The following is a 22,270-nucleotide window of genomic DNA, read 5'->3' on the forward strand; positions in this document are numbered from 1 at the left end:
AAGTCTTAACAGTGGACTGACAGTATTCAGTAAACTGTATTGTAAATAGGTGTGCTATTTCCAGGCTTTACTGTTCCATTCATAGAGCACAGACAAAGTAGATTTAGCATAATTCTTAAGAATTGTAGGATTTTCAGAATAGTAAATCAGTATTGGCTTCAAATCAGCTACCTATACCCTTAATATCAAGAAGGAAATGACAATCCACTCCAGTATTCTTGCCTGGAGAATCCTCTGGACAGAGGAACCTGGCAGGCTATAGTCCATGGGGTCACAAAGAGTCGGACATGACAGAGCAACTGAACAGCATACGCTTAACGAGTGAGTCAGTTTGCGCGTTGAAGCCAGGCATTGACTTCTCCTCTCTAGCTATGAAAATCCTAGATAGTGTCTTCTTCCAACACAGGCTTCCCTTGTGGCTCAGCTGGTAAAGAATCCACCTGCAATGGCAGGAGACCTGGGTTCAATCCCTGGGTTGGGAAGATCCCCTAGAGAAGGGAAAGGCTACCCACTCCAGTATTCTGGCCTGGAGAATTCCACGGACTGTATATAATCCATGGGGTCACAAAGAGTCAGACACAATTGAGTGACTTTAACTTCACTCCTCTTCCAACACAGGCAACTGTTTTGTCTACACTGAAAATCTATTGTTTACTGTAGCCACCTTCATTAATTGTCTTAGCAAGATCTTCTAGATAACTTGCCTCGGCTTCTGCTGTTTACCTTGTACTTTTATGTTATGGAGATGGCTCTTTTTCCTTAAACGTTATGAACCAACCTCTGCTAGCTTCAAGCTTTTCTTTGCAGCTTACTCACTTCTGTGAACTTTCATGAGACTTGATGAGAGTTTAGGGCCTTATTCTGAATTAGACTTTGGTTTTGAGAATGTTGTGACTGGTTTGAACTTCTATTCAGGCCACTAAAAGTTGCTCCATATCAGTAGTAAGGCTATTTCAGTTTCTTATCATTCCTGTGTACATTAGAGTAGCATTTTTAATTTCCTTCAAGAACAGCTTCTTTACATTTACACCTTGCAACTGATGCAAGAGGCCTAACTTTCAACCTGTCTTGACTCTAGACATTCATTTCTTACTCAGCTTAATAATTTCTAGTTTTTGATTTAAAATGAGGTACGTGGGGCTCCTCTTTATATTTGGACACTTATAAGCCATGGTAGTGTCACTGCTAAGTCACTTCAGTCATGTCCGACTCTGTGCGACCCCATCCCTGGGATTCTCCAGGCAAGAACACTGGAGTGGGTTGCCATTTCCTTCTCCAATGCATAAAAGTGAAAAGTGAAAGTGAAGTCGCTCAGTCATGTCTGACTCTTCGCGACCCCATGGACTGCAGCCTACCAGGCTCCTCTGTCCATGGGATTTTCCAGCAAGAGTACTGGAGTGGAGTCACTAGTTGGCCTAATTTCAATGTTATTGTCTCTCAGGGAATAGGGAGGCTGAAAGAGAAAGACAAAGATGGGGGAGAGCCCAGTGGAGCAATCAGAATGCATTTGACGTTTATCATTTAAGTTTACAGTTTTAAGTGGGTATGGTTTGTAGCTACCCAAAACCATTACAAAGTAGCATCAAAAGTCACTGAGCACAGATAACCATAACAAATGTAATAGTAATAAAAACATTTGAAATATTGTGATAAATATTAAAACATGGCACAAAGACATAAAGTATACACATGCTGTTTTAAAGGAAATGGTAATGATAGGCTTGCTTAACACAGATTTGCCACGGGACTTCAGTTGGTAGAAATATATTATCTGCCAATCACAATAAAGCAAAGTGCAATAAAGTGAGGTTTTCTTGTAGTTGGGCTTCCCTGGTGTCTCAGATGGTAAAGAGTCCACCTGCAATGCAGGAGATTCAATAAATGGTGCTTGTAAAGTTGAATAGCCACATGTAGAAACAATGAAATTTGATTCTTACTTGTACTGCATACAACAGTTAAATCAGAATGGATCAAAAACCTAAATTTAAGTGATTATAGTGTAAAATTCATAAAAGAAAAAAAGAAAAAAAATAACATGATATGGGATTTTGCAATGGCTTCTTAAATATGACACAAAAACACAAGCAACAGCAATAAAAAATATATAAAGTGGGCTTCATTACATTAAAATTTTTGAGGCATCAAAGCACACTATCATAGGAATGGAAAGATAATTCACACAATGGGAGAAAATATGTGCAAACAATATAGCTGATAGGCGATTAATATCTAGACTATGTAAAGAGCTCTTACAATTCAGCAACAATATAACAAATGACTTAATTTAAAAGAGGTAAAAGAGAAACAATAAGTTATAGAGGATAAAGGATTTAAATAGACAGTTACCGAAAACATATACAAATGGCTAATAAGTACATTAAAAGGTGTTCAACATCATTAATTAGAGAGATGAAATTAAATCCACAGTAAGCTAAAACTTTATACCTACTAGAATGGATATAATAAAAACAAAACAAAAAGCAGTGAGGTATATAGAGAAGTTGGAACCCTCATGAATTCCTGGTAGAAATTTTGAATGTTCAAAATTTCTGGAAAACAGCTTGGTAGTTCTTCAAAATGTTAAATTTATGATCCAGTAATTTCACCCCTAGGCATATATATGATAATTGAAAACAGAGATTCAAATAGGTGCTTTTACACCAATCTACATAATAACAATACTCATCACAGGTTAAGGATGGAAGCACGCCAAGTGTCCATCAATTGAATAATGGTTAAACCAAATTAGGTATAAAGGTAAATGGACTTTATTTCCTCTGACAGTGACAGACTTTATTTTCTTGGGTTTCAAAATCATTGCTGATGGTGACTGCAGCCATGAAATTAAAAGACGCTTCTCCTTGGAAGAAAAGTTATGACAAACCTAGACAGCATATTGAAAAGAAATGTTACTTTGCTGGCAAAGGTCTGTATAGTCAAAGCAATGGTTTTTCCAGTAGTCTTATATAGATGGGAGAATTGGAATAAAGAAGGTTGAGCACTGAAGAACTGATATTTTCGAACTGTAGTATTGGGCTTCCCTTGTGGCTCAGCTGATAAAGAATCTGCCTGGAATGCGGGAGACCTGAGTTCGATCCATGGGCTGGGAAGATCCCCTGGAGAAGGGAAAGGCTATCCACTCCAGTTTTCTGGCTTGGAGAATTCCAGGACTGTATAGTCCATGGGGTTGTAAAGAGTTGGACACGACTGAGCGATTTTCACTTTCACATGCGAGTCCCTTGGACTGCAGGGAGAATGAACGAGTCAATCCTAAAGGAAATCAATCTGAAATATTCACTGGAAGGACTGATGATGAAGCTGAAGCTCCAGCACTTTGGCCACCTGATGTGAAAATCTGACTCATTAGAAAAGACCCTGATGCTGGGAAAGATAGAAGGCAAGGGGAGAAGGGGATGACAGGGACAAGATGGTTGGATGGCATCACTGACTCAATGGACATGAGTTTGAGCAAGTTCCAGGAGATGGTGAAAGACAGGGAAACCTGGCATGCTGCAGTACATAGGGTCACAAAGAGTCAGACACAAATGAGTGACTGAACAACAAACAAATGGACTGTTATTCAACCATAAAAGGAATGAAGTTCTGATACACACTACAGTGCAGATGAACCTTGAAGACTTTGCTTAGTGAAGTAAATCAGACACAAAAGGGCAAATACTGTGTTATTCCACTTACATAAAATATCTGGAATATGCAAATTTGTAGGGTTAGAAAACATATTGAAAGTTACCAGGATAAGGGGGAAAAGGGAAAACAAGGAGTTATTGCTTAATGGTAACAGGTTTTAGTTTTGTATAATGGAAAACTTTCGGAAAAAGATAGTACTGATGGTTCAGAAAACCTGAAAAGGAACATAAATGGCAAACATAAAAAGATACTTTGATTACTAATGAAGAAAATGCAAAAAAGCCTTCACTTTTTATACCCTCTAGATTTGTAGAACTAATGGAATATAATGTACACAAGTTGTGGACATTTAAAGTGATAAGAGTTTTCAAACCATATGGCACAATATTTTGAAATTTAATTTTGACTGTTATTACTCAGAAATTATACTCATAAGTACACACTTAATGTAGAGATACATATGTACATTTAAGCCAGAAAATAACCATGTTGCTCATTATAGCAAAAGCAATGGGAACAACTTAATCTCTATTAATAGGAAATTATTAATTGAGAGTACTTATATTTAACTCAATGTAGAATAGGCAAACCTTTTCTTTTAAATCATAGCCATTTAAAATTGTGTTTTTATATATTCTGTATTTGTCTGACCAAAACAAGTGCTTTAATCAATGCTAATAAAAATAATTTTTAAAAAAATCAAGAAATATAATAAAAATTTGGGCTTTTTGTTAAAAAAGTAAAAATAAGATATGAAATCTCTCATATTTTAAATAATTAAAAAAAAATTAAGGCCTTTTTCATTTTTCTCTGGTACTATTGGTAGCCTCAGCTATTCTGAAACTTTATTGTAAATTACTTTTTGCTCTAAGCATATTTATAGGACAATTTTTATGTAATTTCTTCTGTACAGATTCTTAATTAAATTATTCTCTAAAATGTTACATTGGTTTCTGAATTTAAGAACTGCAATTTAATTAATATGAACTTTTGCATAAATATATAAACAATAAACAAATACATGATTATATTTTGATAAGAACTAATATTAAATTGCTTATCATGATATAATATGTCTCCCAAAGAATTGTGCTCCCAATTTTGCTGTCAAAATGTAATATAAATGAGGGATTCTATGCCAGCAAATTTGGAAAACTCAGCAGTGGCCACAGGACTGGAAAAGGTCAGTTTTCATTCCAGTCCCAAGAAAGGCAATGCCAAAGCATGCTCAAACTACCACACAATTGCACTCATCTCACACGCTAGTAAAGTAATGCTCAAAATTCTCCAAGCCAGGCTTCAGCAATACGTGAACCATGAAGTTCCAGATGTTCAAGCTGGTTTTAGAAAAGGCAGAGGAACCACAGATCAAATTGCCAACATCTGCTGGATCATCGAAAAAGCAAGAGAGTTCCAGAAACATTTATTTCTGCTTTATTGACTATGCCAAAGCCTTTGACTATGTGGATCACAATAAAATGTGGAAAATTCTGAAGGATATGGGAATACCAGACCATCTGACCTGCCTCTTGAGAAACCCGTATGCAGGGCAGAAAGCAACAGTTAGAACTGGACATGGAACAAGACTTTTTCCAAATAGGAAAAGGAGTACGTCAAGGCTGTCTATTGTCACCCTGCTTATTTAACTTATATGCAGAGTACATCATGAGAAACGCTGGGCTGGAAGAAGCACAAGCTGGAATCAAGATTGCCAGGATAAATATCAATAACCTCAGATATGCAGATGATACCACCCTTATGGAAGAAAGTGAAGAGGAACTAAAAAGCCTCTTGATGAAAGTGAAAGAGGAGAGTGAAAAAGTTGGCTTAAAGCTCAACATTCAGAAAACTAAGATCATGGCATCTGGTCCCATCACTTCATGGCAAATATATGGGGAAACAGTGGAAACAGTGTCAGACTTTATTTTGGGGGGGGTTCCAATAGCACTGCAGAATATGACTGCAGCCATGAAATTAAAAGACGCTTACTCCTTGGAAGGAAAGTTATGACCAACCTAGATAGCATATTAAAAAGCAGAAACATTACTTTGCCAACAAAGGTCCGTCTAGTCAAGGCTATGGTTTTTCCAGTGGTCATGTATGGATGTGAGAGTTGAACTGTGAAGAAAGCTGAGTGCCGAAGAATGGATGCTTTTGAACTGTGGTGTTGGAGAAGACTGTTGAGAGTCCCTTGGACTGCAAGGAGATCCAACTAGTCCATCCTAAAGGAGATCAGTGTTGGATGTTGTTTGGAAGGACTGATGCTGAAGCTGAAAGTCCAGTACTTTGGCCACCTGATGCAAGGTGTTGACTCGTTGGAAAAGACCCTGATGCTGGGAGGGATTGAGGGCAGGAGGAGAAAGGGACAACAGAGGATGAGATGGCTGGATGGCATCACCGACTCGATGGGCATGAGTTTGAGTAAGCTCCGGGAGTTGGTGATGGACAGGGAGGCCTGTCGTGCTGTGATTTATGGGGTCACAAAGAGTTGGACACGACTGATTGACTGAACTGAACTGAACTGATTACCAAAGAATACACCAAAATAATCCTGATGCCTTTAAATGTACTGATCTAGGTTCAAATTTAGTTCTAATATTTTATAAGCTTTACTATCTAGTGGCAATTTTATACTCTGTGCTTTTCCGTGCTAGCTTATTTTTATTTACTGTAAACCACTCTCCACCTACATGTGCTTTTTATAAAAACTTCTCAAGTTAGATTTACATTCAAATTCCTCAGATAAGAATCTTCTATAAATAGAACCATGTTATATCATTGAAAAATTATAACAAGATATGATACTGTAAATAAAATTATAATTATAATGATTGAACATTAGAAATATTCTCATATGATTTCCTGTCATAGTATGAAATTCTTATATAGATAGCTATGGACATATAGATATATAATATGTCTGTAGGCATTTTAATGTTTTTCTGCCTTTGTTCTCTTGTTTGCTTTTAATATATAATGATATATTTGAGATATTTGTTTCTGTTCATTGGTAGGTCATCCAGATAAATTTTGAAGAATTTGACCTGGAAATTGGCTATGATACCCTGACAATTGGTGATGGGGGTGAAGTTGGAGACCCAAGGACAGTGCTCCAAGTGTAAGTTCTCAATGTTTCTTTCTTGACTTAACCTATCAGGTTCTTGTGTAATTTTACCTTTTTTTTTTTTTTTTCCATTGATTCTTCTCACTACCTCCAACAGAAGGAGCATAGTATATTATTTATTGTCATCCATCTGCATATGGTATATTTATTAGTCCTTCTAAATAAGGCTTAATATACTTGATCCACACATAGGTACTTAGAATCCATTGCCAGAAAGGGGCCTAGGATGAATTTACAGACAGGCTGATTGGCCTTATTTTGGAAAATACTTTTACCCTCACTGTTTTAGAATAGAGTGGGGAAGAAAAAAAGTTATGAAATTGATCCTAGAGACAGTACTACTAGTACTAAAACCTGGTGGGTGTTGCAGTTGATTGGAGGCTTAGTCATACCTGGTCATCCTCAGTATCTGTTACTGAGAGCTAATCAGTGGCTTGGCATGAAGTAGTAGTAGGACTAGAGCAGTGCATAGCTCTCAGAGTTGAACTAATATACTAAAAAGGTTCTTAATGTGAAGAAGGAAGAAAAAAAGGATGAACTTATATTAAGTAAAGGGAAATGTTAGGAACTTACTGTTCAGTCGCTAAGTTGTGTCTTGACTCTTTGTGACCCCATGGGCTGCAGCACGCCAAGCCTGCCTGTCCCTCAACCATCTCCTGGAATTTGCGCAAGTTCATGCCCATTGAATCAGTGATGCTATCCAAGCATATCATTCTCTGCTCACCTCTTCTCCTTTTGCCTTCAGTTTTTCCCTGCATTAGGGTCTTTTCTGATGAGTCAGCTGTTCACATCAAGTGGCCAAAGTATTGGAGCTTCAGCTTTAGCATCAGTCCTTCCAATGAATATTCAGGGTTGATTTCCTTTAGGATTTACTGAATTGCTCTCCCTGCAGTCAAAGGGACTCCCAAAAGTCTTCTCCAGCACCACAATTAGAAAGCATCAATTCTTCTGCACTCAGCCTTTTTATGGTCCAGCTCTCACAACTGTAAAGATCATAGCTTTAACTATATGGATCTTTGTCAGCAAAGTGAAATCTCTGATTTTTAAAATGCTGTCTAGGTTTGTCATAGCTTTCCTTTCATGAAGCACAGCATCTTCCGATTTCATGGCCTGCAGTCATGGAAATAGTATATACTGTGTTTTTTCACTCTGTGTTTTAGGAATTTGTCTGTCGCCTAATCCTTGGCTATTCATTCCAATAATCTATCTCGGATAGGGGCAAGAAAAAATATTCAGGGCTAGTGTACTGTTTTCATGTGATAAACCTCAAAAGGTTATGATATGCTTTCTCTCAGTATTCCTTTCATAACTGTTGATTTGCAGTTCAGGCTTTATCAATGTGTTATTTCTCAAAAATGGGGTCTTTTGCAAATCACAATTACTTGATGCACTCTTTAAAACATAAATTACTGAACCCCTACCATTGCGTCTGTTAACATCTGCTTTATATGGTGCCCACTGGGTCTAGGAGTGCACATACAGTCATGTGTTCTGACCCTGAGAACGTGGACCTGGAAAGAGGCTTATGAGGGTCCAGGTAGCAGGAAATTCCAGGGGTACTAGTTTTCAGTGAGTTGTAGAACAGTACTTTTTAAACAAACTGTAAAATAAAAGATTTGTTTTTATTTTTAATTTGTCTTGGACTGATACTTTTACAAAATGAAACAAAAAAATTTAGAAAAATAAAACACATATAAATAAATTTCCAGCTTTTTATTATGAAATTCACCAGAGAAAATTATTCTTTCAAATTACTCTAAAGTTTAAAAGATATAGTTCTAATTCCTATTATTTTCTGTTCTTACCATGTTGCAGCTGGAAATTAGTCTATGATCTCCTAGGGGGTGTGGGCAGCCACAAACCTGGGCAAGAGGTGGGCTATAGAATGGTCAGTGGAAAGGGTCAGAGAAGGGGCCTATCTTGCCCAAGTTTCAAAATAGTGTTGCATTTTTATTGTTCAGTCATGTCTGACTCTTTGCAACCCCACAGACTGCAGCACATCAGGCTTCCCTATCTTTCACCATCTCCCGGAGTTTGTTCAAACTCAAAGTATTGCATACGGCATGATAAATTGTCAATAAATTATTTTAAAAAGTTAACTGGAAATAACTTATTTGAAATAATGTTCTTCTAACGGGTAAACTAGTCTCCATTTAAACGTTTTATTTAGCAATGTATTTACTCGTCTATGTATTCGTTTTGCTAGAGATTTAACTTTTGACATTAAAACTAATACATTTACTTAAAAATTTAGATAGCTGAAAGTCAGGAACATAGTAAAACATGGACAATATGTTCATTTAACAGAGACCCATGTAATATCATATTTGAAAGTATTTTTTAAGAGGATGAATTCAGTCTATATATTTGTTTATAAGTTCTGATTAGGTTAATAAACATATAACACCTCAGTTTTTAAAATATTTAACAGATAAGGAAAAATCCATCCTATTTTATTTACGTCATAGTATTAAATTAAGCGTTGGGATTACATGATGCTTCTGTTTCCAGTTTTTTTTTAATATTTAGTTTCTAAAAGTTAAAATCGATTGTGATATTCTACTCCATAAAAAATATAGTCCATATAGTCATAACATGTTTGACAGCTAAAATAATCTTTTAAAATGAATTATGAAAAGTTTTAAAAAATAATTTTTATAATTTCTTTTCCTGAAGTACAAGGCATATCATTTTTGCAATTCAACAACTTAAAAATAATTTGAGTGTGCTGTATCTGTTTACAATGTAAAATTTAATTCTCAGATATATTGGTAGTATGTTCTAACAGCACTCTTCCCTGGGATATCATTTTATTTTAAATATGGTTTAAATATACATGCATGTCCACACACATGTGTACCCTATTTTGTGCTGATATATTTTAAATTAATATTTTCTTTATTTTAACAATATTAAATGTGTAATATTCACACTGGCTTTAAGAAAATGTAGCTTTCTTTTTTCTCATAGGTTATTATTATTGCTCTCAGCTTATTGGCCCATATGTTTTGACAAGCTACTTAGCTGAAGATACATGTTTTTTAACTACTCAACAATTTATTCTTTAAAAATGCTACCCTGCTGTCAGACTACTGTATAAGATATTTGCCTTGAGCCAACTTTTCTACAACCAGGAACTTATACCTTCCCAAATTTGTTCTTGTACCTTCCCCTCTTAATAATGAAAATCTAAATACTAACTGACACCATAGGATAATGAAAGAAGGGAATATACTGAATATAATAGCAAGGTGATATTTTTAGAAATGGATGGTAACAGTATAAAAAGGACTTAGAAAATTGACCATTCAGAAAAATCCTTCACATTTTATTTTATAGTTTTTAAAAAGCAAGAAAAAAATATATTTTCACTGCTTTTATTTCTGCCTTGCGCACCTTCTTGTCCTTCTCCATTACACACACACACACACACGCACACGCACTCCGTACATGCTCACAGTCATTTAAGTTCCTTGAATGCAGCAACTATTACTCATCTTGGATTTCCCAAAATACCTAACACAGAGGCTTGTGTTAACATTGTTAGGTGTTGCATGAATTATAATGGGAGAGGAAAAGTTAAATCTGCATGTAGACATGTCAACTGAAACATGCCAACAGGAGGAAGTCTTTGCAGACATTAGCAAGGCATACCTGAGGCGTAGAGCACTGTGTAGAGGACTGCCTGGTGGATCAGTGCATCCAGGCTGCTATGGTTCTATATATATAAATATAGCATAGACTGAACAGTTTATAACAGCAAATATATTTCTCACAGTTCTGGAGGGTATAAGTAAGAGGTCATGGTGGCAGCAGATTTTGTGTCTACTGACAACCCACTTTCTGGTTCATAGACGGCCATCTTTTTACTGTGTCCACATATAGCAGATGGGGGCAGAGTTCTCTCAGGAGCCTCCTTTATAAGGACACAGTCACATTCATGAGAGCTTACCTTCGTGACCTAATCACCTATCAAAGTCCCCACCTTCATATAACCTCACGTTGGATATTAGGTTTCAACATATACATTTTGGCAGCAGGGGGATGTTTAGTCTCTGGCTTCAGAGTTTCAACAGTGTTCACTGATACCGCATGCAAGAAAACAATGAAACTGACAGTAGCAATTGTCTCATGTGGACAGAATTCGATGTGCAGTCATTCAAATGACTTGCTGTTGGGCAAAAATAAACGCATGCTCTTGGAGATTCAGAATTACTTTAGGCTGCAGTATGAAATAATCTCTGTGACATTTGATTACTAGCAACAAAATGTTAAATAGAAGAGATAATTTATTTTTATGATTCTTCATTATTTCTTCAGTGTGATTATAGTCACATTTTCCATTATGAGAACACTGACGATTTTTCTGAAAAAAAAAAAAAAAAAAAAGCAGTTTACTATTATACTTTAGTTTGTTTTGTGAAAATCCTGATTATTTTATTGCAGTTTAAGCAACGACTATGGCTTTATTTGGAGTTTTTGTGTATTTATTTTGTGTTGGATTCAATTGGAACAAATTGTCTAAAGATGCTTTTAGTAGGTATTTTTTTCTTCTTCAACAAGAATATTTGTACTATGGTAGGCATTTCAAAAGTGACTATAGAAAACAAATTAAGACAAAATATAGAAAAGGTATGTAAATATATTAGAGTTCTTCCCACAAATGCCAACTATTTTAAGCACCTTGTTAGAGTGCTAAATATGTAAATGAAGTATCCATAGAAAAGTACAAAGATGTATGTGCTAAGGTCTTGACCTTCAAATCTTTCCTAAAAACAAGTGTTAATATAGAAATCTCTTTGTATCTGTAATAAGAACTCTTCCAAACACTCTCACATATATTATGCTTTAGAATTGGCTAATAAATTAAAATTTCTGAAACCCAAGACCTTAAATGAAGCAAAACTCACAATTATTCACTACTCAGTTACCTAATTGAACTAACATACATGTAGTCCCATCATTCTGTAGTACTTTATGTATTTCTTAGGCCCCACCTTACAGTTTATGGGATATTAGCTTCCCAACCAGGGATCAAATCCACACCTGTTGCATTGGAAGCACAAAGTCTTAACCACTGGACTGCCAGAGAAATCCCTGTATTTTAATTCTTAAACCTGTATGTTGTTCTAGTATCTTGATCTGCTTTCCTTTCTTTTTTATTTGTTTTTAATCTTTTTTCCAGACTTACTGAGGCATAATTGATGAAAAAAATAAGACATTTTAAATTATACAATGTGATAATTTAATATATGTATACTTTGTGAAAGGATTCTCCCATCAGATTAATTGACATATGTACTACCACCCCACATATTTACCTTATTTTTTATTTCAGTGAGAACTTCTAAGTTCTACTTGTAGCAAATTTCAGTTATACAGTTGAGTGTTACCAACTGTAGTTACCATGTTACACATTAGACTTTCAGATCTTATTCATCATATAACTAAATATATGTAAACTTTTGCCAACATCTACCTACTTCCACCACTCTCCAATACCTGGTAGCTCTCTTGTTTCTACGAATTAAGACTTTCGTGTGCTCTCTCTCTTTTTTTGGTGGGGGAGGGGATTCCTTCTATGTGAGTCCAGGCAGTATTTGTCTTTCTATATTGACTTATTCCACTTATCATAATGCCCTACAGGTTCACCCATGTTACTGCAAATGACAGGATTTCCTTCTTTTTTAAGATTGAACCGTATTTTAGTGTGTGTGTATGTATAAATTTTCTTGAACTATTCATCTGCTGACAGATTGACAGACACTTAGGGTGTTTCCATACCCCTGTAATTGTGATTAATGCTGCAGTAAAAATGGGATTATAGATAACTCTTAGATAATGGTTTCATTTCTTTTTGATATCTGTAGCCAGAAGTGAGATTGCTGGATCTTATGGTAGTTCTGTTTGTAATTTCTTAAGGAATGTCTGTGCTATTTCATAGGGTCTATATTGGTTTATATCCCCACCAAATGTACAAAGTTTCCTTTTCCTCCACTCCCAAACCAGCATCTGTTACTTCTTGCCTTCTCAGTGTATAAGAGTTCCTTTTTCTCCACTCTCCACCAGCATGTGTTACTTTCTTCCTGTTTATTAAATGCCATCCCCTAACAGATGTGTGTTCATTGGGAGGACTGATACTGAAGCTGAAACTCCCAATACTTTGGCCACCTCATGCGAAGAGTTGACTCATTGGAAAAGACCCTGATGCCGGGAGGGACTGTGGGCAGGAGAAGAAGGGGATGACAGAGGATGAGATGGCTGGATTGCATCACTGACTCGATGGACATGAGTTTGAGTAAACTCCAGGAGTTGGTGATGGACAGGGAGTCCTGGTGTGCTGCAATTCATGGGGTCGCAAAGAGTCGGACATGACTGAGCAACTGAACTGAACTGAGCAGATGGGAGTGAGGTTATGACACTTTTTGCTGTCACCCTAATGGTGATATTCCAGGATGTTTGTTAATCTAACTTTGGTAGCCATCATCATTAGCCTCAGTGAATTGTATATATCCAAAAATGAAGGTATAATTCATTCTTGATAGCCCTATATTAAAACAAAATAAATATTAAATCTATTTCTATAAAAGGCAAAAGTTACATATTTTTACAATACAAAAATATGTTGGAATGTAGGACTATAATTGTTATTTCTAATGGATGTACCCATAATGCCTAGTGATTATAAATAAAATCAGGCATTGAGTCTAATTGAAATTTAATAGAGCTTGTCTTTTGTTTTATATTGTACTGGAATGCTTGAAGAATATTTCTCAGTGCACTTACTTAAGGCTTTAACTGTTTCATTCTAGCATGAAGGGACTAACTAGGGAGATTAGAATGCACTATAAACCCTGAGGTCACTAAGCTTGTAAATAAATACATACTAAAGAAGTTTTTAATAATTAAGTTTTAGAGATAATTTGTTCAAAAAGATGTGTTAAAAACACATTAAAGCTACTTGAAGACTTTTCAGAGTTTTTGAGAATGATTTAACTCCTTCCCCTGTGGCCCATAAGGACCCCATACTGTCAGGGATGGGGGTGGGATACAAAGTTGCCTAAAGCAGATATATATAGTTTGTGTCAAAACCAAAGTCTTTGAAAGCATATCAAGATTAATTAGCCTTTGACACAGGATGCAAAGAGCAGGATTTTAAGTGAGACGCTGATTATTCAGAAAATATACTTAAAGTAACCTACCAACGCAGTAACTCCTTTCCCCAAAATGAAGAAAAGAATGAATAAGTTTTGCTATCAGTTCAGTTCAGTCGCTCAGTCGTGTCCGACTCTTTGCGACCCCATGAACCACAGCACACCAGGCCTCCCTGTCCATCACCAACTCCCAGAGTCTACCAAAACTCATGTCCATCGAGTCGGTGATGCCATCCAACCATCTCCTCTTCTGTCGTCCCCTTCTCCTCCTGCCCCCAATCCCTCCCAGCATCAGGGTCTTTTCCAATGAGTAGGCTCTTCACATCCTGTGGCCAACGTATTGGAGTTTCAGCTTCAGCATCAGTCATTCCAATGAATATTCAGGACAGATTTCCTTTAGGATGGACTGGTTCGATCTCCTTCAGTCCAAGGGACTCTCACAAGTCTTCTCCAACACCACAGTTCAAAAGCACCAATTCTTCGGTGCTCAGCTTTCTTTATAATCCAGCTCTCACATCCATACATGACTACTGGAAAAAACAGCCTTGGCAAGACGGACCTTTGTTGACAAACTAATGTCTCTGCTTTTAATATGCTGTCTAGGTTGGTCATAATTTTCCTTCCAAGGAGTAAGCGTCTTTTAATTTCATGGCTGCAATCACCATCCGCAGTGATTTTGGAGCCAAAAAAAAAAATAAAGTCAGCCACTGTTTCCCCATCTATTTGCGATAAAGTGATGGGAACGGACGCCATGAACTTAGTTTTATGAATGTTGTTCTTTAAGCCAACTTTTTCACTCTCCTCTTTCACTTTCATCAAGAGACTCTTTAGTTCTTCTTCACTTTCTGCCATAAGGGTAATGTCATCTGCATATCTGAGGTAATTGATATTTCTCCCAGAAATCTTGATTCCAGCTTGTGCTTCATCCAGCCCAGCATTTCTCATGATGTACTCTGCATATACGTTAAATAAGCAGGGTGACAATATACAGCCTTGATGTAGTCCTTTCCCAATTTGGAACCAGTCTGTTGTTCCATGTCCAGTTCTAACTGTTGCTTCTTGACCAGAATTTATTATTTGTATACCATTTGATGATGACCATTCTGACCAGTGTGAGGTGATACCTCATTGTAATTTTGATTTGGATTTTCCTTATAATTAGCAATGTTGAGCATCTTTTAATGTGCCTGTTGGCCATCGGTATCGGTATGTCTTATTTGGAGAAATGTCTGTTTAGGTTTTCTGCCTATTTTTGGATTGCATTGTTTATGTGTTTACTATTATGTTGTATGAGCTGTTTGTATATTTTGGAGATTAATCATTTGTCAATGGCGTTGTTTGCAAATATTTTCTCCCATTCTGTAGGTTGTCTTGCTGTTTTGTTTGTAGTTTTCTTTGCTATGCAAAAGCTTTTAAGTTTAATTAGATTCCATTTGTTTATTTTTATTTCCATTCCTCTAAGAGATGGATACCAAAAAAATATTGCTGCAGTTTATGTCAAACAGTGTTCTGACTATTTTCATCTAGGAGTTTTATAGTATCCAGTCTTACACATGGGTCTTTAATCCATTTTGAGTTTATTTTTGTAGATGATATTAGCAGATGCTCTAATTTAATTCTTTTGCATGTAACTGTCCAATTTTCCCAATACCATTTGTTGAAAAGATTTGCTTTTGTCCATTGTGTATTCTTTTCTCCTTTTTCATAGACTACTAGACCACAGTGTATGGGTTTATTTTCAGCCTTTCTACCTGTTCTGTTGATTGATATGTCTATTTTTTGTGCAAGTACCATACTATTTTAATGATTGTACCTTTGTAGTATAGTCTGAAGTCAGGGAACCTGATTTCCCCAGGTCTGTTTATCTTTCTCAATATTGCTTTGGCTCTTTGGAGTCTATTATGTTCCTATACAAATTTTTAGGAGAACACATGTTAATTCTTTGAATATTTGGTAGAATTTCTTTTGAAGCCATCTGGCCCTTGAATTTTATTTGTTGGGGTTTTTAAATTACTGATTCAATTTGATTGATCTGTTTATATTTTCTGTTTTTTACTGGTTCAGTCTTGGGTGATTGTGTCTTTCAGAGAATTTAGCTGTTTCTTCTGGATTGTCCCTTTTATTGGTGTGTACCTGCTCATAGCAGTCTCTTATGAACATTCACATTTCCGTGGTGTTGGTTATAACCTCTTTTTCATTTCTGATTTTCTTGATTTAGACCCTCTCTCTCTCTCTCTCTCTCTCTCTCTTCTTAGTGAGTCTGGCTAAAAGTTTTTTTTTTTTTTTTTAATTTTATTTATCTTTTCAAAGACGCTTTTTTTTTAGATTTTTTTTTTTTTAGTTCCATTGGTCTTTTCCATTGTGTTGTTACTTATTTCTGCTTTGATATTTATAATTTCTCCCTTCTACTAATGTTGGATTTTATTTGTTCATCTTTCTCTGATTGCTTTAGGTGTAAGTTTAGGTTGTTTATTTGTGATTTTTCTTATATCCTGAGGTAAACTTTTATCACTATAAGCTTCCCTGTTAGAACTGTTTTTGCTGGGTACCCTAAATTTTGAATTGTCATGTTTTCATTTTCATTTATCTCTAGGTATTTTTAAAATTTCTTCTTTGATTTCCTCAGTAATCCATTAATTGTTTAATATAGCATAACATTTAGCCTCCACATGTTTGAATAAACATCCACTTTTGTTTATCTATACTTGGACTGGAAGGAACTTGTATATCAAAGTTAATCAAGGGACTTTAGACCTGTCTCCTGCACTCTTAAACTATAAATGCCAGATTTTCATTTGTCTCTTATGTTATACATTTCATGCTGAATCTTCTTTGCAATCAAACTAGTTAACACAGTTGTTGTTGTTGTTGTTGTTTTCCTGTTTGTGTGTGTATATGTGTGTGAAATTTAGAGATTGAGTATCTGAATGTATATCAGTTACTTTTATTATGGTATTATAGAAAAATTAGTAAGATATTCTCAGTTTTACTCTGTCAGTAATTGGATTGCTGGATTTGTAAGACCAGATCATGTCTGTACTGGTACAAGAGACAAATTATGTCAGGCCAAGTAAACAGTCAGGGAGAACTTTATACAAGACTGTTGCTACAGAAGTCAGGAATATTGCAATAGGGCTAAAGACTGTTGAAATGAGAGTTAAGATTATTGCTATAGGGAAGACAATTTGAACTCTGCTGGAAAAGGTAGGGTGGTTCCTAAGTGTGGGTGAGCTAGTAGAAAAGTACTAAAACACGTTGAGCTTCCCTAGTGGCTCAGATGGTAAAGAATCCACCTGCAATGCAGGAGACCCATGTTTGATCCCTGGGTCGGGAAGACCCTCTGAATAAGGGAATGGTTACCCACTCCAGTATTCTTGCTGGGTGAATTCCATGGATGGAGGAGCCTGGTGGGCTACAGTTCATGGAGTCACAAAGAGTCAGATATGGCTGAGCGACTAACACTCTAGGTTTAGAAAACTTTAGGTGGGAGATTGTTGCTGTTTAGTTGCTGAGTTGTGTCCAACTCTTTTGAGACCCCATGAACCATACATAGCCTGCCAGGCTCCTCTGTCCATGGGATTTCCCAGGCAAGAATACTGAAGTGGGCTGCCATTTCCTTCTCCATGGGATCTTCCTGACTCAGGGACTGAACCTGCATCTCCTGCTTGGCAAGAGGATCCTTTACCACTGAGCCACCAGAGAAGTCAGGTGGGAGATTAGTCAATGTTAATAGCCCATTTGTGTTTTCTAATAGTTGCTTAACAAAGTTGGGCTCTATACTCAGGAAAATAGGAGTGCTATCTCCTATGATGATTTTATTTCAAGAAGATGGCTTCCAAGTACTTGAGAGAGATATTCCTGGTTGTAGAAGATTTACATATCAAACATGGAGAGAGGATCTGCAACCGCAAGTTTTCTAAAGTAAATTCTCTTAAGAAATTTTTGGGCCAGAGCCTATAGTCAGGATGATAACCCCTCTAAAGCTTAATGAAGCTAGGAATGTTAAGGCTGTCTCAGTTATTGGGAGTACTGTTTAGAGCAGTTTGTAAGTAATGATTGTGGGAAATATTAATGGGGGTAGAGAACAAAAAATAGTGTAACAAATAGTATGTGTTTTTTAATGAAATTATATTCTTAAAATATTTGAAATAATAGTGTTGTGAATAGGACAGCAAAGTTGTTCATGAGAATCGTAGTTTGCTGGAATACCTTCTTTCAGTTAAGTTTGGTGCCATTATCAGTGGTTCTAAAAAATTTATTTCCAGTTCTTTGTAGGAAATACTGTTCAGTCCTTCTGAGATGCTGGCTTCACTTGGCAAACATAGATTTTTTTTTTTTTTTTAACCTGGATTTTCCTTTCACTTTGATAGCCATATTGGTGGTTAGTAGCCCTTCAAAGTGTTCCACCACAGAAGCAGTCTGTCTTTCTTCTGGAATACTTTTATATAAGCAGAATATTCTAGGCAATAGAGGTGGCATACTTCTTCTAGTGGGTCCTTCAAGGTCGTTGTAACTGTGCATCTTAGGGTTTCTAGGGAAGAAAGAGACCCTTTGAAGTGTTGAATATGATTATGAGAGGATTCACTTAAATCGGGCACAGGACATGATCTCGCCCCAGATTCATAGGTCTGCCAAATATAAGTTCAAAGGGAAAAAATATGATGCTTGCCTGCAAGGTTTGCTCTAATTTTCAACAAGGCTAGAAGTAAAATTCCAGGACATTTTAATCTGGTGTACTGCTAAATTTTAGCAAATAGTTTTCATTCATTCTCTGGGAATCTGCAAATATTTACATAATTACTGGATGACAGGGGGAATAAGACGACGTCCTCTCTCTGGTTCATGGTGCTCTAGTATCAAAAATATAGAAAATATGTGTATTGAGGGAGACTTTACCACTACTTGAGTATTAGCATCTGAAGTGGAAAAAATTTCAAATCGTTCAGACATCATATACACTATAACTAGACAAAATCTGTTCCTTCCTACAGGCATTGATTCTATGAAATTCAAAAGAACCAAGTTTCTGGTAAATTTGATTGGGGAAACTGCCTATACCACACTTCAGAAGTGACCTATAAATAATTCTGCTGACAGATTGCTCATCTCTTAAATATGTTATGAATAACTTCATCTTTTAGGTAAATAAGTTAAGAGTCTAGTGCCATTAAAATTCCTCTTTTACTTAGAAAATTATGTTGGTAACACAACATTACTAACCAAGAAAATAAGGACTATTCTTAGAAATTATTTTGTTGGATAATTCCAAAAGTTCAGTTGAATTTCTTTTAGCCCCATTTTCAATTCATTTGTTCATTTCCTTTTTTGAAGTATATATTTGGAAGTTAACAAAAATTTCTTGTTGTGTTAAATGTGAGGCTTCAAACTTTGAAATCTGCCACATTTTAACAGTGACTTTTATATCTCTGTCAACAAAATCATCGCCTTCAGAAGTTTTTATTCTGCCCTGCATGAGCTCTACAATGGATTACTGATCTGAGCAGACAGTTTTACCACCTCTGAAAAATCAACTATCAATTTTTCATGAGATATCTTACTTCCCCTAAAGGTAGAGAATCCTCTAGCTTTCAAAACTTGCTCTTTTGCATGACAGACACAGGCATATGTGTGTGTGTGTGTGTGTGTGTGTGTGTGTGTGTTTGCGCGCGCACCTCTGTGTGTATGCATATGGATGTATATATATATCAAAAATCACAATTCTTGTTACTGTTATTGACTAGGCTGCTAGTTTCAACTTAATTCAAGGCAAAATATAAGCTTCCAAAATTTCATAACAAGTCACCATAGCATCTGAAGCCTTAAGTTTGTCACTTTTATCCTGAGCACATGTGTGCTTGTGAGCTCAGTCACTCAGTCATATCTGACTCTTTGCAGCCCTGTGGACTGTAGCCAGCCAGGCACCTCCTCCATAGAATTTTCCAGGCAAGGATACTGGAGTGGGCTGCCATTTCCTTCTCCAGTGGATCTTCCTGAGCAAGGGATCAAACTCACATCTCCTGTGTACATGACCTGTTTTTAAAAGAGCATAATGAACAAGAATCAGTTAAAACATGTCGGGGCCTAGTGCTGTCTTCTTTTACCATGATCATCTATTTCATCAGGATCTGGTATAAAAAAAAAATGAATAAGATTTAAGAGATTGCATCTCCCAAATACAATATTAGGATTGAATAATAGTATTTATTCATAATCAGTCTGATGCCACACCCACAAATTATGGATCTTATGTACTTGGAAGGTAGATGTCACAACAGTAAGGCATATAAATAAGTCAAGTGACCAAATTAAGTTCTTAAGCCTTTTTAAAGATGTGTTTGCTGCTCTTACAACTGCCCAGTATACACAGTGTCATGGCCTCCAGAAGAACTGAGAAACATGTTATTAATGTATGGTCTCATCTCAACTTTTGACTTAAAATTCCAAAAGTAGCACTTTTATTTTAATGACAAAACAAGAAGGGCTTTTCAAAATTAAGAATCACTGAAACTGACTTGGTAGCCAATTTTAATTCAAAAGCCTTTTTAGATCTATAGAGTAAACCAGAGAAACTGAACAATTTTCTTGCAGTTGCTCCACTAAATGTTTCCCTTCCCTGCAAAAGCTAGAATTAACTATCTATAATATCCTACCAGTCTCCAAAATGATCTAAGTTATTTTTGCAAAATGACATTTTATTTGCAAATGGGCAGTGTTGCCCTATATTGTATGGCTTCCCTGGTAGCTAAGCTGTTAAAGAATCCGTCTACAATGCAGGAGACCTTGGTTCGATCCCTGGGTTGGGAAGATCCTCTGGAGACGGGATGGAAGAACCCACGCCAGTATTCTTGGGCTTCGTTAGCGGCTCAGACAGTGAAGAATCCACCTGCAATGCGGAAGACCTGGGTTCGATCCCTGGGTTGTAAAGATGCCCTGAGGAAGGGAACAGCTACCCACTCTAATATTCTTGCCGAGAGAATATGATGGGCGGAGGAGACTTGGCAGGCCACATTCCAGGAACAGAGGAGCCTGCCTGGCCACAGTCCATGGGGTCCCAAAGAGTTGGACATGACTGAGCAACTTTCAATTTCATACTTTCATCCTATATTGTAATTCTTGGGGACCCTCAGCATCAATATATGCTGTAAATAGCCCTCAGTTTGACAGCATTGCAGCTTATCCAGTGAGGTCGTATGTCCTTGTGAAGGGGAAAATTGTAATAAAGTCAAAGCCTCAGTTTTGCATTACTGTTTAGTTTTCAATGCTACTAGCAAACCATCTATATATTGAATGCCTATAGATCCTTCTAGTGGAAACAAGTTTCCCCTAAGTTTTCTATAAATGACTAAAGAAATAATAGAAGAGTATGGAAACTTTTGAGGAACTCTTTGCCATAAATACTGAACTTCTTTGCATAAGCAAAAACAAACAAGAATATAAATCCGTTTAGATGAGAGAAACAGGAAAAAAAATAAAACAGAGCATAGATAAATTGTAGAAAAACTTTGTACAGGGTGGTGCAGGCATGCTAAATCACTTGTCATGTCTGACTCTTTGTGACACTATGGTCTGTAGCCCACTAGGCTCTTCTGTCTGTGGGATTCTCCAGGCAAGAATACTGGAGTGGGTTGCCGTGCCCTCCTCCATGAGGATCTTCCTGATTCAGGCATCAAACCGGTGTCTCTTACATCTCCTGAAATGTCAGGCAAGTTCTTTATCACTAGTGCCACCTGGGAAGCCCTTAGAGGGTGGCTCCAAAGTTATAATGGTTATAGTATTAAAAACTGCAGGTATTAACAGAGCAATGGCCTTATTTACTTCTTTAAAATTTTGTATTAAGGTTAACCATCTTTATCAAATTTACCTTACCTGTTTTCTGGAAGTTTGGTAGAATTCACATTAGTATTAGTGTGCTTTTATTGTTATGCTTTGTTTTTCTTATTCTTTTTATAGCTGGATTTATTTTTTCTAACTAAGCTATTGACAGAGGCTGTCGTTTGACACATGGTCAAGGCTTATGTTTTTAATAAGCTATTCCTATTGGTTCTGCACCTCAAATTAAACCAGTATTATTACTGCAAGGCCAAAAGTGATACATTACTTTATTTCTGCTCAGATTACTTTTCCAACATAGCACAGTATAACACTGCCACTCATTGCTACATTTCTTCTCTTTTAGAAGGCACACCATAACCAAGTAAGACAGTTTTTTCCCCAGGACATTAAATAGATGCTCCATATGGAGTATACAATATGGTAGTTTTAATTTGCACAGGAGCTCTCTCCCCGATAGCTTTACAGGAGAATAAAGAGAGAGTAAGAAGACATGTTTCTCAGTCATGAGATC

The 22,270-nt window shown here is 36.5% G+C and overlaps 1 protein-coding gene across 3 annotated transcripts in view; it reads left to right on the top strand.

Annotated features, from left to right (window-relative positions):
• CSMD3 (CUB and Sushi multiple domains 3) overlaps window positions 1-22,270 on the top strand; it is a 1,326,016-nt gene that overhangs the window by 691,386 nt on the left and 612,360 nt on the right. For all 3 annotated transcript variants that reach the window (XM_061122845.1, XM_061122846.1, XM_061122847.1), the window contains one exon: window positions 6,663-6,766. In XM_061122845.1, the coding sequence (XP_060978828.1) occupies window positions 6,663-6,766 (104 nt within the window). The remainder of the gene's footprint in view (window positions 1-6,662; window positions 6,767-22,270) is intronic.

This window comes from Dama dama, chromosome 21 (genome assembly GCF_033118175.1).
Source record: "Dama dama isolate Ldn47 chromosome 21, ASM3311817v1, whole genome shotgun sequence".
NCBI classification, from domain to species: domain Eukaryota; kingdom Metazoa; phylum Chordata; class Mammalia; order Artiodactyla; family Cervidae; genus Dama; species Dama dama.